Source organism: Leptonotus elevatus, chromosome 3, assembly GCF_054856555.1.
Source record: "Leptonotus elevatus isolate MCC_2025b chromosome 3, RoL_Lele_1.0, whole genome shotgun sequence".
Classification (NCBI taxonomy): Eukaryota; Metazoa; Chordata; class Actinopteri; order Syngnathiformes; family Syngnathidae; genus Leptonotus; species Leptonotus elevatus.
Window position 1 is genome coordinate 822,248 of NC_141241.1, and position 13,925 is coordinate 836,172.

General features: G+C 40.4%; 3 protein-coding genes across 3 annotated transcripts; all 3 read right to left on the minus strand.

Annotated features, from left to right (window-relative positions):
* Positions 1 to 860: 860 nt before the first annotated feature.
* Positions 861 to 4,907, minus strand: LOC147176568 (uncharacterized). The gene is made up of 2 exons (XM_086071239.1): positions 4,592 to 4,907; positions 861 to 2,325 (listed from the first exon to the last, which is right to left on the minus strand). The coding sequence occupies exons 1-2, from the start codon at positions 4,782 to 4,784 to the stop codon at positions 1,508 to 1,510; spliced, it is 1,011 nt and encodes a 336-aa protein (XP_085927365.1). The 5' UTR covers positions 4,785 to 4,907; the 3' UTR covers positions 861 to 1,507.
* Positions 4,908 to 6,653: 1,746 nt separating this feature from the next.
* LOC147176569 (uncharacterized) lies at positions 6,654 to 9,396 on the minus strand. Its single transcript, XM_086071193.1, has 2 exons — positions 8,969 to 9,396; positions 6,654 to 8,093 (listed from the first exon to the last, which is right to left on the minus strand). Exons 1-2 carry the CDS (start codon positions 9,078 to 9,080, stop codon positions 6,748 to 6,750), a joined length of 1,458 nt encoding a protein of 485 aa, XP_085927319.1. The 5' UTR covers positions 9,081 to 9,396; the 3' UTR covers positions 6,654 to 6,747.
* Positions 9,397 to 11,445: 2,049 nt separating this feature from the next.
* Positions 11,446 to 13,820, minus strand: LOC147176570 (uncharacterized). Its single transcript, XM_086071175.1, has 2 exons — positions 13,386 to 13,820; positions 11,446 to 13,267 (listed from the first exon to the last, which is right to left on the minus strand). The coding sequence occupies exons 1-2, from the start codon at positions 13,498 to 13,500 to the stop codon at positions 11,622 to 11,624; spliced, it is 1,761 nt and encodes a 586-aa protein (XP_085927301.1). The 5' UTR covers positions 13,501 to 13,820; the 3' UTR covers positions 11,446 to 11,621.
* Positions 13,821 to 13,925: the final 105 nt, after the last annotated feature.

The window sequence follows — 13,925 nt, forward strand, 5'->3', positions numbered from 1 at the left end:
GGAAGGCACATTTGCAACAACATAAAAATACACTTGGGAGAAAAACCTTTCGTCTGCACATTCTGCATCTAAGTTTTTGTGTGTGTTCGGGATTAGTTCAACATGTAAAAAAACAAAACAAAAAAAACTTCAATTCCTGCTCACTGTACTTCGAAATGAAAGCCAAAGTGACGTCAGTCACACAAGTGTGCTCGAGATCGTTCGAGAAATGAATTATTTCTGAGACTTTGGAAACAACACATCTGACACATTTTCACAAAAGTCTTAAATCTCACTTTAGCTCAAGGTCGAAACAGAACACAGGTCTTACAGTAGCTCTTTGTAGCTTAGCTTCTTTGGCAAGTAGAACAACGTTTTGTAATTTGTGTTATAAATCAAAATTGAAAAAAAGTTTTTGTCCTGATTTCATGTTCATTTGTACCTTCTGCAAATAACGTGGTCAACATAAAAAACAAAAATGATCAAGATGTCGCTTTGCAATTATGGCACCTTGAAATGATGTCACTGCAGCGGTCGTCGTCGGCGTTGGCTTTTTGGAGTGATGTCGTCGTGCTCAAGCTTCAAATGCAATGTTAGGTTAAACAATTGCATGTGCCGATGGAAGGTGAGCTTTTCATGTGTTTGCTGCCATTTTTATTGTCCGTTTTTTATCTCTGCAAATAACTTGATGTTGTTTTTGTAATTTATGAAAAGTGCTGTACAAATCAAATGTCATTTGAAACATGAGCTTTCTGTAGTTGCCGGCTTCCGCAAAATTGTCAGTAACAGCGTGACAGGCTAAACTCGTGCATGTGCGCGTGCACATACTGTCAGTTGTCCTTGATACACCTGCAAAATTGAAATAAAAGCCTGACAACGGACAGGCTGGACTTGTGTTTTTATTGCGACAGAACAATTTTTAAGCGTTTGAAGTACTCTCACCATCTTTATGGATCCGTATTTGTTCATTTGAAACATGAACAAACTTCACATGTGCTTTGAATTAAAAGTCCAATTAGTCACCCAGCATGCTTGCTTCAAGTTGTTTGCCATAAATGCAAAACTGACATAAAACAAAAGAAAATGAAGTGTTGCGTAATAAAATGCTAAACCAGGCAACGTGTTAACAAAAGTCCGCTAGCGTTATGCTAACATATAACAATAGATGACTTTATGTAAATGAGCATTGATGTTACAGTTCTTATAAACCTTTAAGGAACTGCTTTTTAACAAAAAACAGCGCAGTATCTTACACACGCAAGATCTTTTTTTTTTTAACTACTAAAATACAGTACACAGCCGAAAGTCATACGGTATATTCTTATTAGTTACATAGTCTGCTTTACATCGTGATTACTAGATCACTCCTAAACATTGTTATCAGTCATCAGTGGTTAAAGTTGAAACAGCAACAATTTGATGGGACTCGATTCAAACAAAATCAAATTTTTTTGCCGTCTTGTATTTCCATCAGGATCACGTCTCCACTTTTACATCTTACCACAATTCCGCCGTCTTTCTCCAAACGTTAAAACGTTGCAGCTTCATTGACCACTGCTCTTCGGCCAGCGCACACGTGTTTGTTCATCTGGTACTTGTAAAAGAATCGTTCATCACAAACACTGCATCCAAATGTTTTCTCCCCGGTGTGTGTTCTCCTGTGTCTTATCATATTGAGACTTACAGAGAAACCTTGCCCGCAAACGGTGCAGGAGTAAGGTTTCTCCCCAGTGTGCGTTCTCATGTGTGGACCCAAGGACGCCCGTTGACTGAACGTTAAGTTGCAGACGGAGCAGGCAAAGGGTCTCTCTCCCGTGTGGACCCGCATGTGTGCTCTTAAATGTATCTTCTGAGCGAAGCCTTTGCCACAAACTGGACAGTCGAAAGGTTTCTCCCCGTTGTGTGTACTCGCGTGTCTTTTTAATGTTGACTTGTACTTAAAGGTTTTGTTACACTGCGGGCACTGCCAGCGTTTGTCGTCAGACCGACGCATCAGATCACCTTTCAAGTGTTTCTCATCGGCAGTGTGAGGAGAATGTGACGCTCTGTCGTCACTATTTAACAGTGAAACTGGCAGGCTGTCTGCTGGGGATCCTCCACGGCGGTCTCCATCACCTTCTGTTATCGTGGATTGACTTGAGCTGCTGCTTGGAGACTCCGCCCCTCTGGTGTCCTCACCTTGAGCTTGATCTCGATTTTTCCACGGCACAAAGGTCAAAGGCCATTTAGTGACATCGGCCTCCCGCTCTTCCTCTTTTATGTGAAAGCCCTCCAGGTCCGTTTCTTCTTTCGTTTGAGGAGGCTCTGGCGCCCGCTGCTCAGGATGACAATCTTCGTCAGCAACGTCTGCAGGACACCGAAAGGAAAAACGCGTGGTTAAGAACGCTAACCGTAGTTTGACACTCCAATTTGTAACCCTAAACCTGGTTTGAAAACCTCATTCTAAACCCTAACCCTAATTTAAAACCCTACTTTGAAATGCTAACAATAGTTTGAAAATCTATTTATAAATATATAAATACAAAAGAAATACTTGTACACACGCTTCTCAGGTATCAAGCTTTTTTTTTTTTTATGTAGAAAAAGTAAAGTAAAATTAGAAAAAAGCACCGTACTTGTCATGTTTGGGTTCTGTTTTCCTTGTGTGTCTTCCTTGGTCTTGTTAAGTGTGTAATCCCGCCCTTCCTCGTGTCAACCAATCAGTGCCCTCAGCCACTTGTGTCTTGCCCCAGGTGTGTCTTGTTGTGTCATTAGCGTCTGTGTATTTAGTCTGCTGTCTCCTCTCTGTCTGGGTCGGTTCGTTGTCTTTCCTCGTGTCATGCTGCCCGTTTTTGCCTTGTTGTTTTCACCATGTTTTGGTTGACCTGGTCGTCATTTGGAAGCTCGCTTTTGTTTTATAGAAATTAAAATCCCTTTTTGTTTCATCAACTGCATCCTTGCCTGGCTATTTTTCCTCCCTGCATTTTGGCTCCTCCACCAAATCGCACCCGTCGTGACAGAATGAAAGACACAAGTGGCCGAGGGCACTGATTGGATCACACGAGGAAGGGCGGGATCACACTTAACAAGACACACAAGGAAAACAGAATCCAAACATGACAGCACTGAAGAAAAGGTAAAACAAACACTTGTATTATTTTTTTTGTTTTTATGTAACCTTTATTTATCCAAAGTGTTCCACTTTACTTCACTAGTATGAACAATTGAAAAGCATTCAATTGGTCAACAAAATCAAAATAAGGTATGCACTCTGAAAATGAAAAAAAAAAAAGGCCTTAAAGGTTAGAAATAACTTCTTTAAGAAAGAAAGAAAAACACATGATTGTAACATAATGCAGCATATTGTAACTGGTTTATGGATGTATGCTCTTATTTGAGTTTTTAAAAACCTGAATAAGGCTTACCCCTTTCTGAATCGGAATTCTTGTTCATATAAACGTATTTGGAATGTGGCATTAGTTTGTTGGCCTTGAGCGTATTCTCCATTCTCCTTCCTCACTTAGTTCTATTTGCAAGGGATCTTCATCTTTGTGATACAACATCGACTTGCATGCGGCGCCGTCCCACTCCCCAAACGAGCCTCACTTGAATACATTGATTTCCCGGCGACGTTTTTACATTATTTTCTGTCTATGTGGCGAAAATGACCGTGTGTAGCTATACAAACATCTATCCGAGTATAGAAGTCCAGACTTCTGGTGTGCAAACATTGGAAATAATACAGCAAAGAAGCGCACTTTTGGCGCGAGGAGGAAACAAGACTACTTTATTCGCCATGGTGAGCGACATAAATATGTTTTTTATTGAACGTAGAACATGAATCTATTCGCGGAATAAAGTCTGTGTGTTGTGCTTTCAAACGGGTTTTCCAAGTGAGCACAATGAGCAAGTATACGAGAGTCACTCTTTCCGCTCATGCAAGTAAACGAACTATGCCGATGTTTCAGAAACCGGACTTTTGAACCTAACCCAAATATTGGCTGCATGTAAACGTAGTCAGTGTCATCATGTCTTGCCGTTGGGTGTAAAAGCGAGAGAGCGAGAGATATTCACAACAGCAATCCAGTGTGTGCTCCGTTGTAAAAAAAATAAAATAAATAAAAGTGCGCGTACTGTCTAACGTCTCCCATAAACCTGCGAATATGTTACAATGTATTGATTTCAAAACATCGATTATAGCCAGGCGCGTAGCTGCGACGCAAAGATTCATTGCCAACTGCAGGGGTGGCAATGGAGGAGAGGCAAGGGATTTGGTGAAGGTGGCAGCTACCACCCTTTGCCACCCTGTAAAAGCGCCTATAGGCCATGTAGCTGGGCAGCAATGAGTTAAACTGCAAGATATGCAGGAGAAGGAGAAGAATAAAATACGTGTGCAATTGCGCGTGGCAAAGCCTGGGTCAAGTAAACATATCTTTTTTTTTCATGACAAGAAGAGAAAAATGACACTAACTTTGATGGAGAATTTCTTCAGATCAGAGTATTTAAAAAAACGTACGACATTATTTATTACTCAAATGTTTCAGTATTAAGAACACTACTGACTCTGGCGGTTCGCCGATGAAAATGCCTTTAAAAATATATAAAGACTTTTAAGGGCAAAAAGCCGACAAACCTGCACTGTGTGGTCCATCTCGATGCCAGAAAAGAGAATCCAGGAGCTGACGTTGTCTCTCGTTCTCTTCTTTTGTTCGACCAAGTTCCTCCTCGTACTCTTCTATCGTTCTTTGAAACACAACGCAGATTTCTTCCACGGCCGCGCCTAATCGCGCATTCAGAAACGCTTTTATCATTTCCATTTTACACATTTTCACACAATCCCAATTTAGGCCCACACTTGTCGTATACTTTACGATCGTGTTGCTAACAAACGCGTTGTTCGCAGCTAGCGAGCTAAAGCTCAACGGTTCTTCATCTTTTTCTTCTCTTGGTGTTTAATGGCAGTTGGCAAATAACGTTTAGTCGTATTAGCGCCACCTGCTGGTGTGCAGTGCGTGGGTTATATCTATGTCTATTAAATTTGCAGTGTGATAAATGTTTGTGTTGAGGTGTAGAGACTGACTCACTCGTTTGTATGTTTCGAGATACGTCGCCAAGTAATGCTGTGTTATCGTAAGAAGGTAAACGAACACATCATTTAGTCACGTTTGAAGTTCATTAGATGTCCACAAGATGTTGTCATTTTTACGACGGATTTAAATATTTAAGTCCGTGTGGTGACCCAAAATCATCCATGTATCCCTCTCCCTGGTTTAACATGGTTCTTAGTGCCTTTTGTGCTGATTAGAAATCATTTAGTTCAGTACACGACCCACTGTCTGAAAAAGACGCAACGGCAAATTGAACAATGAAAGTGCCAAGTTAAATAAAAGGCTTCAGGAAAACACGTTAATTGTTTTCTTTAGTTTTGTTTAAAAACATTAAACCTTCCTTATGAGTATAATTTTTTAGGATTATTGGTACAGTGAGTATACAGCAATGTAGCCAAGCAGGTTTTAAATGACATATCATGCAATCTTCGAAATAGTGTCAGACAGCAGGGGGAGACAAACACCCGAGGAAAGCGTCACAGCAACATCACGTGACTCTCTGAAGACGCAACAGCACGTTGATCAGGCAAAATAAAACCTTTCTTATCCTGTCGTACAATTTGGAAACCTAAATTGTGACTCTCAAAACACTTAACCAACGAAAGTAAATCCAATTTAGCTTTAGTGAACCCTCATAATAGCGTAGGATACGTTCCAAGACACTTCCAAAAATCTTTTAAAATGAACAATAAAACATTAAAACACATTTGAACTTATTAAAGAACACTTTTTAAAGTATTCCTTAGGGCCTGCTCGCTCACAGTTGCCCCCCCCCAAAAAAAAAAGATGCAACTGGTGCTTGTTTTAAGCTCTTTAGTTGCTACTCCCAGTTAACAAAATGACATGCAAAACAAAACAGAATTCAATATTTGATATTTACAAAACAAAATTGTTCAACTATAATATTTAATTTCAGTTGACCAAAGTGCACCAGATTAATGCTAACATATAATAAAAACACCACAAAAGTTAGCATACATATTACGGTAACCTAATCATTCAAACAAACTGCTGGTTTAACACACAGAACATCAAAAAAAAAAAAAAACGGTTGACAAAATTCAAGGACATTCTCTCACTGCTCGGTGGGAATGACGACTATTACTGGAGTTTACTGTAGTTGAGTTCTTAAAATTAATTGCCTCATCTCCAGCAGTTGATACACTGCATCAACATCTGTAGAGTTTGGTGCTTGTCAAAATGCATTTCTTCCAAATCAGTGTTGATTTTTTGAATTGTTTGCTTAACAAAAGGGTACCAGAAATGTTGCCTGTGCAAGTTGTACAAAGAAAACACTGTGCCAAAGTTTGAAACCTGCATCAGGCTCAGTTATGTTCTGGGGCTGCTTTGCTAAATCAGGCACATGGTGTCATAAGCCTGTGCTGGGTGCAAACAAACCTTAAGACTATTAAGGCATTCTCAAGCATCATAATAATATTTTCCTAATGTGGATATTCCCGTGATCTGGTTTGATGCATCATGTGACCACCCCAATGCCAATAAAAGCCCTCTCAAGCTCCTCCCACTTTCTACCAGGCCTGGCAGCACCCATGACAAGAAAATAGAAACACACAGAAAATATTATAATTAAAGATTTGTACTTTATTTACTATTTAGCATCACATTTACACATCTCCATCTTGCTTCAGTGAAAATGTCTTTCTATTTTTTTCTTCAAGCTTCATTTGCCACTGTTTTTCTCGCCAGCACACTTGTGTCTCTTAATCCGATCCTTTCGAGAGAATCTTTTATCGCACAAATTGCAACTGAATGGTTTTTCACCAGTGTGTATTCTTACGTGTTTGTCCAATATGCATCTCTGCGTGAAACTTTTACCACAAACTGAGCATGAAAACAGTTTCTCCCCAGTGTGCGTTCTTGTGTGTCGAACCAATGCAGTCCGATCAATGAAAGCTAAGTTGCAGACAGTGCAAGCAAAAGGTTTCTCTCCAGTGTGTGTTCTAGTGTGCCTTATCAAACATGTTTTCACATGGAATCTTTTACCACAATCTGAACAGGCAAAAGGTTTCTCCCCAACGTGTGTTCTTGTGTGCCTTATTAAACATGTTTTCACAGTGAAACTTTTACCACAAACTGAGCAGACAAAAGGTTTCTCCCCAGTGTGTGTTCTTGTGTGTATTCTTAAACTTCCCTTCAAAGAGAAACTTTTACCACAAACTGAACAAGCGAAAGGTTTTTCACCAGTATGTGTTCTTGTGTGTGTCTTTAAATCTGCCTTTATACAGAATCTTTTATCACAAACTGAACAGGAAAAGGGTTTCTCACCAGTGTGTATTCGTGTGTGTTTTATCAAATACGAACGTCTCCCAAAACTTAAGTTGCAGACTGAGCAGACAAAGGGTTTCTCTCCCGTGTGAATTCTCATGTGATTTGTTAAGCTACTCTTATGAGTGACTTTAAGGCCACAAAGTGAGCAGGAAAAAGGTTTCTCTTTAGTGTGCATCCGCATGTGTCTGTTCAAATGTCCCTTATGAGCAAATGTTTTACCACAAACTGAGCAGGCAAACAGTTTCTCTTGCTTGTGCGTTCTCAAATGTCTTTTCAACGCTGACTTGTTGAAAAAAGTTTTGTCACATTGAGAACATTTCAATTGTTTGTTATCAGCGTGACATGCCACGTCACTTGTAGTGTATTCATCACCATCATCATCAGTGTCAGGAGAGTGCGACGTATCGTCATGATCTGATAGCGGAGCCAAGAGGCTGTCTTCTTGGGATTCTCCACAGTCATCAATATCACCTTTTCCATCTTCATCGTCATCTTCATCGTCATCGTCATCGTCATCGTCATCATCTTCACACTTCACAATGACCGTCAATGGAAACTCTGTGATATCCAACTCCAGCTCCTCCTCTTTAATCTGGGAGGACTCTGGCTCCGCTTCCTCTTTTGAATGAAGAGTCCCCAGCTCCTCTTCCTCTTTAATGTGGGCGGGCCCTTCCGCCGCCTCCTCTTTAATGGAAATGAGCTCTGGCTCCTGCTGCTCTGAATGAAGCGCTTCTTCATCTGCAAGACACAAGAAGACAAACACAATTTTAGCATGTTCTTTTGGCATTGTAAAGTGATGTCATAAGACATGAGTGTAACCATATTTTCTCTTCAGACATGTCCTCGCTGTTATTGTTGTTAGCAGATAACTAGACACATAGCTTCCAGAGATGACTGATCAGAAATGGAATCAGCCACAACAAGTCTTTTTTAGATGCAGATACTATATGCGAGTACCAAGTAATGTAACTGGTCAAACCCTCTCCAGTCTCCAGTGTCTGTTTTGCACTTTCTGAAGTCACTGATAAGTTATTTTGTTTTGTTTTTAGTTCTTGTGCATTTTAATGATGTTTATTTGTCGAGCACCACTTGAGCAATTCCCAAATCTCATGCTTGTACAGAGCCTTATCCCCTCTTGATTTGAGTCGACTGCTGTATAGTATTGTCCACAAATTTTATGTTAGATTTTGTTGCGCGGACAGTATCGGGCTCAGCATGCAGCCTTGTTTGTTGTATAAGAACAGTATTTTCTTTTCTTTTGCTTTTCCTACTCTGCGATCGCAGCCAGGTTGGCATTGCAAATGTGTATTTTTTTGTCAATCGTCTCGCCTGGTATAAAAGGTGAATAAATAAAATCTTATATAAAAAAAAATTGTCACGAGGGGACACCATCAGACCCAAACAGTACAAATTTCAGATGTTACCAATGTAACAATTAAGTAAACATGCAAATGTGGCACATCTGTCTCAAATATTAAACATAAAATTCCCACAGCTGACAATAATGTCTGCCTCCAACACAAGACGGATTTTCGAGAATTCAGAAATAAACAGTTATCCTGTTCAGAAATGAAACGAGTTAGTAAACAAATTAGAATAAGAAGAAAACAAACCTGTTCCATCGTGAGGCTTCTTGAAATCGGCATCCAATCGTTGACGCGCATTCTCCTCTTTTGTTCCACCAAGTTCCACCTCGAATTCCTCTTTCACAAATTTCGTAGACATTCTCCTACGATAATCACGACACTTAACAACCCACTGAACTACTTGATCTCTGCTTAGTTATATGTAAACGGTAAGCGCGACTCTGACTTTGTATGGTTAGCAAACAAAGCTAAGCTAACCAGAGAAGCTTTACCGCGCACCGAAAAACGTCTTTTCGGACACTAAGATTTAATGAATGATATTTTACTCCACTTAAGTAATGATGCACGTACTATGTCGAAACTTCAGTACGTCCAGTGCAAATTCAGGAGAGTTATATAGTGAAGAGCGTTTGGTCTCCAAAGACGTATACGGAAGTAAAGATACAGAAGACGTTGGACGGCAACCTCACTTGGACAAACGTTCTAAAAGCGCTAGAAAAATATGTTTTGGGAGAAAAAGAAACACACCAGCAGAAGCATATGTATGAATCATTTAGGTAGGAGTTAGGAATGAAATATACTTCGTCTATTTTGAAGTACAACCCCCTCCACCCACATTTGCTGTTATGTTGTAATGTGTCAACTCGGCTTTAGTTCCCGCCCCGGTTCATCATCATCATCTTGTTTAATCATAAGCTTGATTGTCTACCTCGCTCGAGTCGATTGTCTCCTCTCCACTCTCCACCAGTGTCGAATTTCCTCGTGAAAAATCGAAAGTCCGAGTCCAAGTCTTGTCTTCTGTCACTTCTCGAACACCATGCGCTTTCTGTAGTATTAGTCACTAGTCTTTATCGTTCCCATAGGCAGGCCTATTTTAAAAAGAAAGTGGGAAACCTGGAAACGGTTCGCTACAAAATGTACCTGTGAGGAAGGAAACACAGGGAACGGCAGACAAAATCATCACCAAACACTTGTGAAGGACTGATCACGGCGAGTTTGCAGTTCTGCCAAAAAATGTCCAGTAGGTGGCAGCAACACACCTAGAAATTGTGTGGCCAGAGGCCAAACCACACGCGCGCGCGCACACACACAGTTTCATGGTATTGACTTCTATGTACATTAGTGATTAGTTTGTGTTTTCATTAAGTATAATTTTATTAGTTTTTTTTTTAACTCCAACACGTATCAAAGAGGAGTAAAGGTATTGAAATATATTTTTCATATTATCCAAGCTTTTTACGAATTCGTACCACTGGCATTACGTAGATATTTTGTCCCCGTGTGCCGTAGGTTAGCGAGCTAAGATGGCCGACCTGCCGTGCAATTGCGCCCGGATGGTGCTTTCATTTATCTGGATAACTGATCGCCCATAGATGCCTGTGCTAGCCGTTGAAGCCACAGGGCGCCCATTTTACCACTCCCATCTCGCGAGCAGACTACAGGTTAGCTCGTAGGCTCGAGCCAGGGGGCGGGGTGGTCACTATTTTTTAACAAATGGACGGTATGTGCTGCTTTTAAGACCCCCTTTTTCTTCTATCAGTCTTTTCATATTGAGATATTTTTCTTTTTTTTTACAGTTTCAAAACTTGTAATTCTTTCTTTTTTTTTTTTTTTTGAGTTTCAGACTTTTGACCCTGAATTTTACATGGGGGCACGGTGGCAACTGAGAGGGGCGTGGAATCATGAGTGACAGCTGCGCAAAAGTGCTTTGGAACCTCCCCCAGTGACAATGCCTTCTTAAGATCAAGTGTCGTGTCGTGTGTAGAAATGCAGAAAATAAAATAAATCTAACTCACACTTACATTATTTACACCATATTCATGTGATTGTCAGAATAAGATTTTTTTTTCCGGCCATTCGTATGGATATTGCCGTGACCGGTAACTCGTCAGTGCTGCCGTGAATGGTGTGAGAGCGAAAAGGACAAATTCTGTCCAATTGAATGTCTTCTTATTCGTGGTAAAGTAGTTAAGACGTAAGTGTAACATCACGGGTTTGGTTCCCGTCTCTGTGTGTGTGCTTTTTTTATTTTATTTTTATTCTTACATTACTAAAATTTCTTTAACAGCCTGTATGTTTTGAGGGTAATGGGTAGGGTTCGGGATAACTGCCTATCTTTGATGACAAAACAAATCATTTTGCATTTTTGTTGTCTTTTTTTAGCTAACTCTGGCGAGGAAAGCACTATGTACGTGAAACTCATCCTGCTTTTATTTTCTGTCACATTAAATCTAACGTATCCTGTTTTAACAATTTTGGGTCTATTATTTATGGTGTGGAGTGGCGCCATGTACGAGCCACATAGGCTGCAGTTACATGTTAGGCCAAAGGTGGCAGTAGCGAGTAAAAAAGCGATCAACTCCACAATGACCCATTAAGTCAAAAAAGGCTCTGCTGCGCACTATTTTGGCTGCGCAGATTCTCCCATCGGCGTACATTGTACACAATAAAACCCTTTGTAAACTAGCATTTTTGTCATACATCTGGTTAGGAAGTGTGCCGCCTTTACATCAATGACAACGCAATCATGGCTTTATTTCATTCAAAATCACATTAACACTTTCCCAGTTTATCACAAAGTGACAGTTTTTCTTTACAGTCCATTTAAAGCTTCACTGACCACTGCTCTTCTCAGCACACAAATGTGTTTTTTTCTACCACAAACTGAGCATACAAAAGGTTATTCCCCAGTGTGTGTTCCTGTGTGCTTTGTTAAATACCTCTTTAGGGAGAATCTTTTACAACAAACTGAGCAGGTAAAAGGTTTCTCCCCTGTGTGTGTTCTTGTGTGCCTTAATAAATCTGTCTTTAAAATAAATCCTTTAGCACAAACTGAACACGTGAAAGGTTTCTCTCCAGTGTGAGTTTTAGTGTGCCTTGTTAAATCTGTCTTCATAGTGAATCTTGTACTACAAACTGAGCAGGCAAAAGGTTTTTCACCAGTGTGAGTTCTTGTGTGTCTTAATAAATCTGTCTTCATACTAAATCTTTGGACACAAATTGAGCACGCAAAGGGTTTCTCTCCAGTATGTGTTCTTGTGTGTGTTTTCAAACTGCATCTTTGAGTGAAATTTTTACCACAAATTGAGCATAAAAACGGTTTCTCACCAGTGTGTATTCTTGTGTGCCTTATCAAATCTGTATTCAGAGCGAATCTTTTACTACAAACTGAGCAGGGAAAATGTTTCTCTCCAGTGTGGGTTTTTGTGTGCGTTCTTAAATGTCCCTTCAGAGAGAAGCTTTTGTCACAAACTGAGCATGAAAATGGTTTCTCGCCAGTGTGCGTTCTTGTGTGCCTGATCAAATCTGCCATCCGAGTGAATCGTTTACAACAAACTGAGCAGGTAAAAGGTTTGTCTCCAGTGTGAGTTTGTGTGTGCGTTCTTAAACTGCACTTCTCAGGGAATGTTTGACCACAAATTGTACAGGCAAAAAGTTTCTCTCCAGTGTGAGTTACTGCATGCCTTCTTAAATTTTTCTTTTCAGAGAATCTTTGACCACAAACTGAACAAGCAAATGGTTTCTCTCCAGTGTGGCTAATGATGTGCTTGGTTAAATTTCCTTTTTCAGAAAATGTTTGACCACAAACTGAGCAGGCAAAAGGTTTCTCCCCCGTGTGTGTTCTTGTGTGCCGAATTAAACTTTTCTTTACAGAGAAGCTTTTACTACAAACTGAGCAGGCAAAAGGTTTTTCCCCAGTGTGTGTTCTTGTATGCCTTATTAAATCAGTCTTTAGAGTAAACCCTTTACCACAAACTAAGCAAGTAAAAAGCTTTTCCCCAGTGTGTGTTCTTGTGTGTACCTTCAAACCCCATTTTGAACAAAATGTTCTCTCACATTTCAAGCATTTCCAGTGTCCCTTGTCAGTGCGACATTTCATGTCACTTTTAGACTGCTGGTCATCAGTATCAGGAGATTGTGACGTTATGTCGTCACTATCTGAAAGTGGAGCTATGAGGCTGTCTGCTTGTGGTCCTCCACAGTGGTCTCCATCACATTCTGTTGCCATGCATTGACTTGAGCTGCTGCTTGGAGGCTCCGCCCCTCTGTTCTCCTCACTTGGACCTTCATCATCATCACTCTTTAAATGAACAACAGTCAAATGAAGCTTGGTGCTATCACCCCACTTCTCTTCCTCCTTAAAATGGGACAGCTTTGGCTCCTCTGTTACGCGGAGGTGATCTGGCTCCTCTTCCCCTTCAATGTGAGGCGGCACTGGCTCCTCCTCTTCCTCTTTAATGAGTGGAGACTCTTCGTCATCTTTCTCTGTATAATAAGTGAACTCTCGCCTCTGTTGCTCAGGACAATGAGATTTTTCATTGATGTCTGCAGAATACCAGAATACAAACACACATTCGTTGGTAAAGTTAAATCTCATGCTGTGACTTTTTGAATCCAACGTCTATATTACTCAAATGTCTCATTGTTCTAAACAAGTACAAACCTGCTCCTCTTAACGCATCTTTAGGCTGCTTGAAAACCGCATGCAGTCGTTGACTTTCTCGCTCGTTCTCTTCTTTTGTTCCAAGAAGTTCCTCCGTGTACTCTTCTTCTTTCATTGTTTTGCAAACATTTTCACACGATGATCATAACATTTAAGATTTGCTTGGCATGTTGCGGTAAACAAAGGCGTACGCTTGTTAGCGGCTAGCAAGCTAAATTAAGCTAACTCCGGAAGCTTCAAGTGCACCGAGACGAATTTATCCTGACACGAAGATTAATGAATGGCGTTTTTGTCCGTAAAGTAGTGATAGACGTACCGTGTCGAGGATTCATACATTCAACCCTAATTCGGGAAAATTACTTCGTAAGGCTCGACTCGACTGCTTATGCAAAACGTCCATCTATCTGTTTTGGATCTTGTACGGCAACGCCATTTGGACACATTACGTATGTGGCTAAACGCGTCATGTCACAGTTCTAGGTGCATGGTTTAATTACGAAAAATGTATAAATACTGTAATGGTGATTGTTTATTTGATAA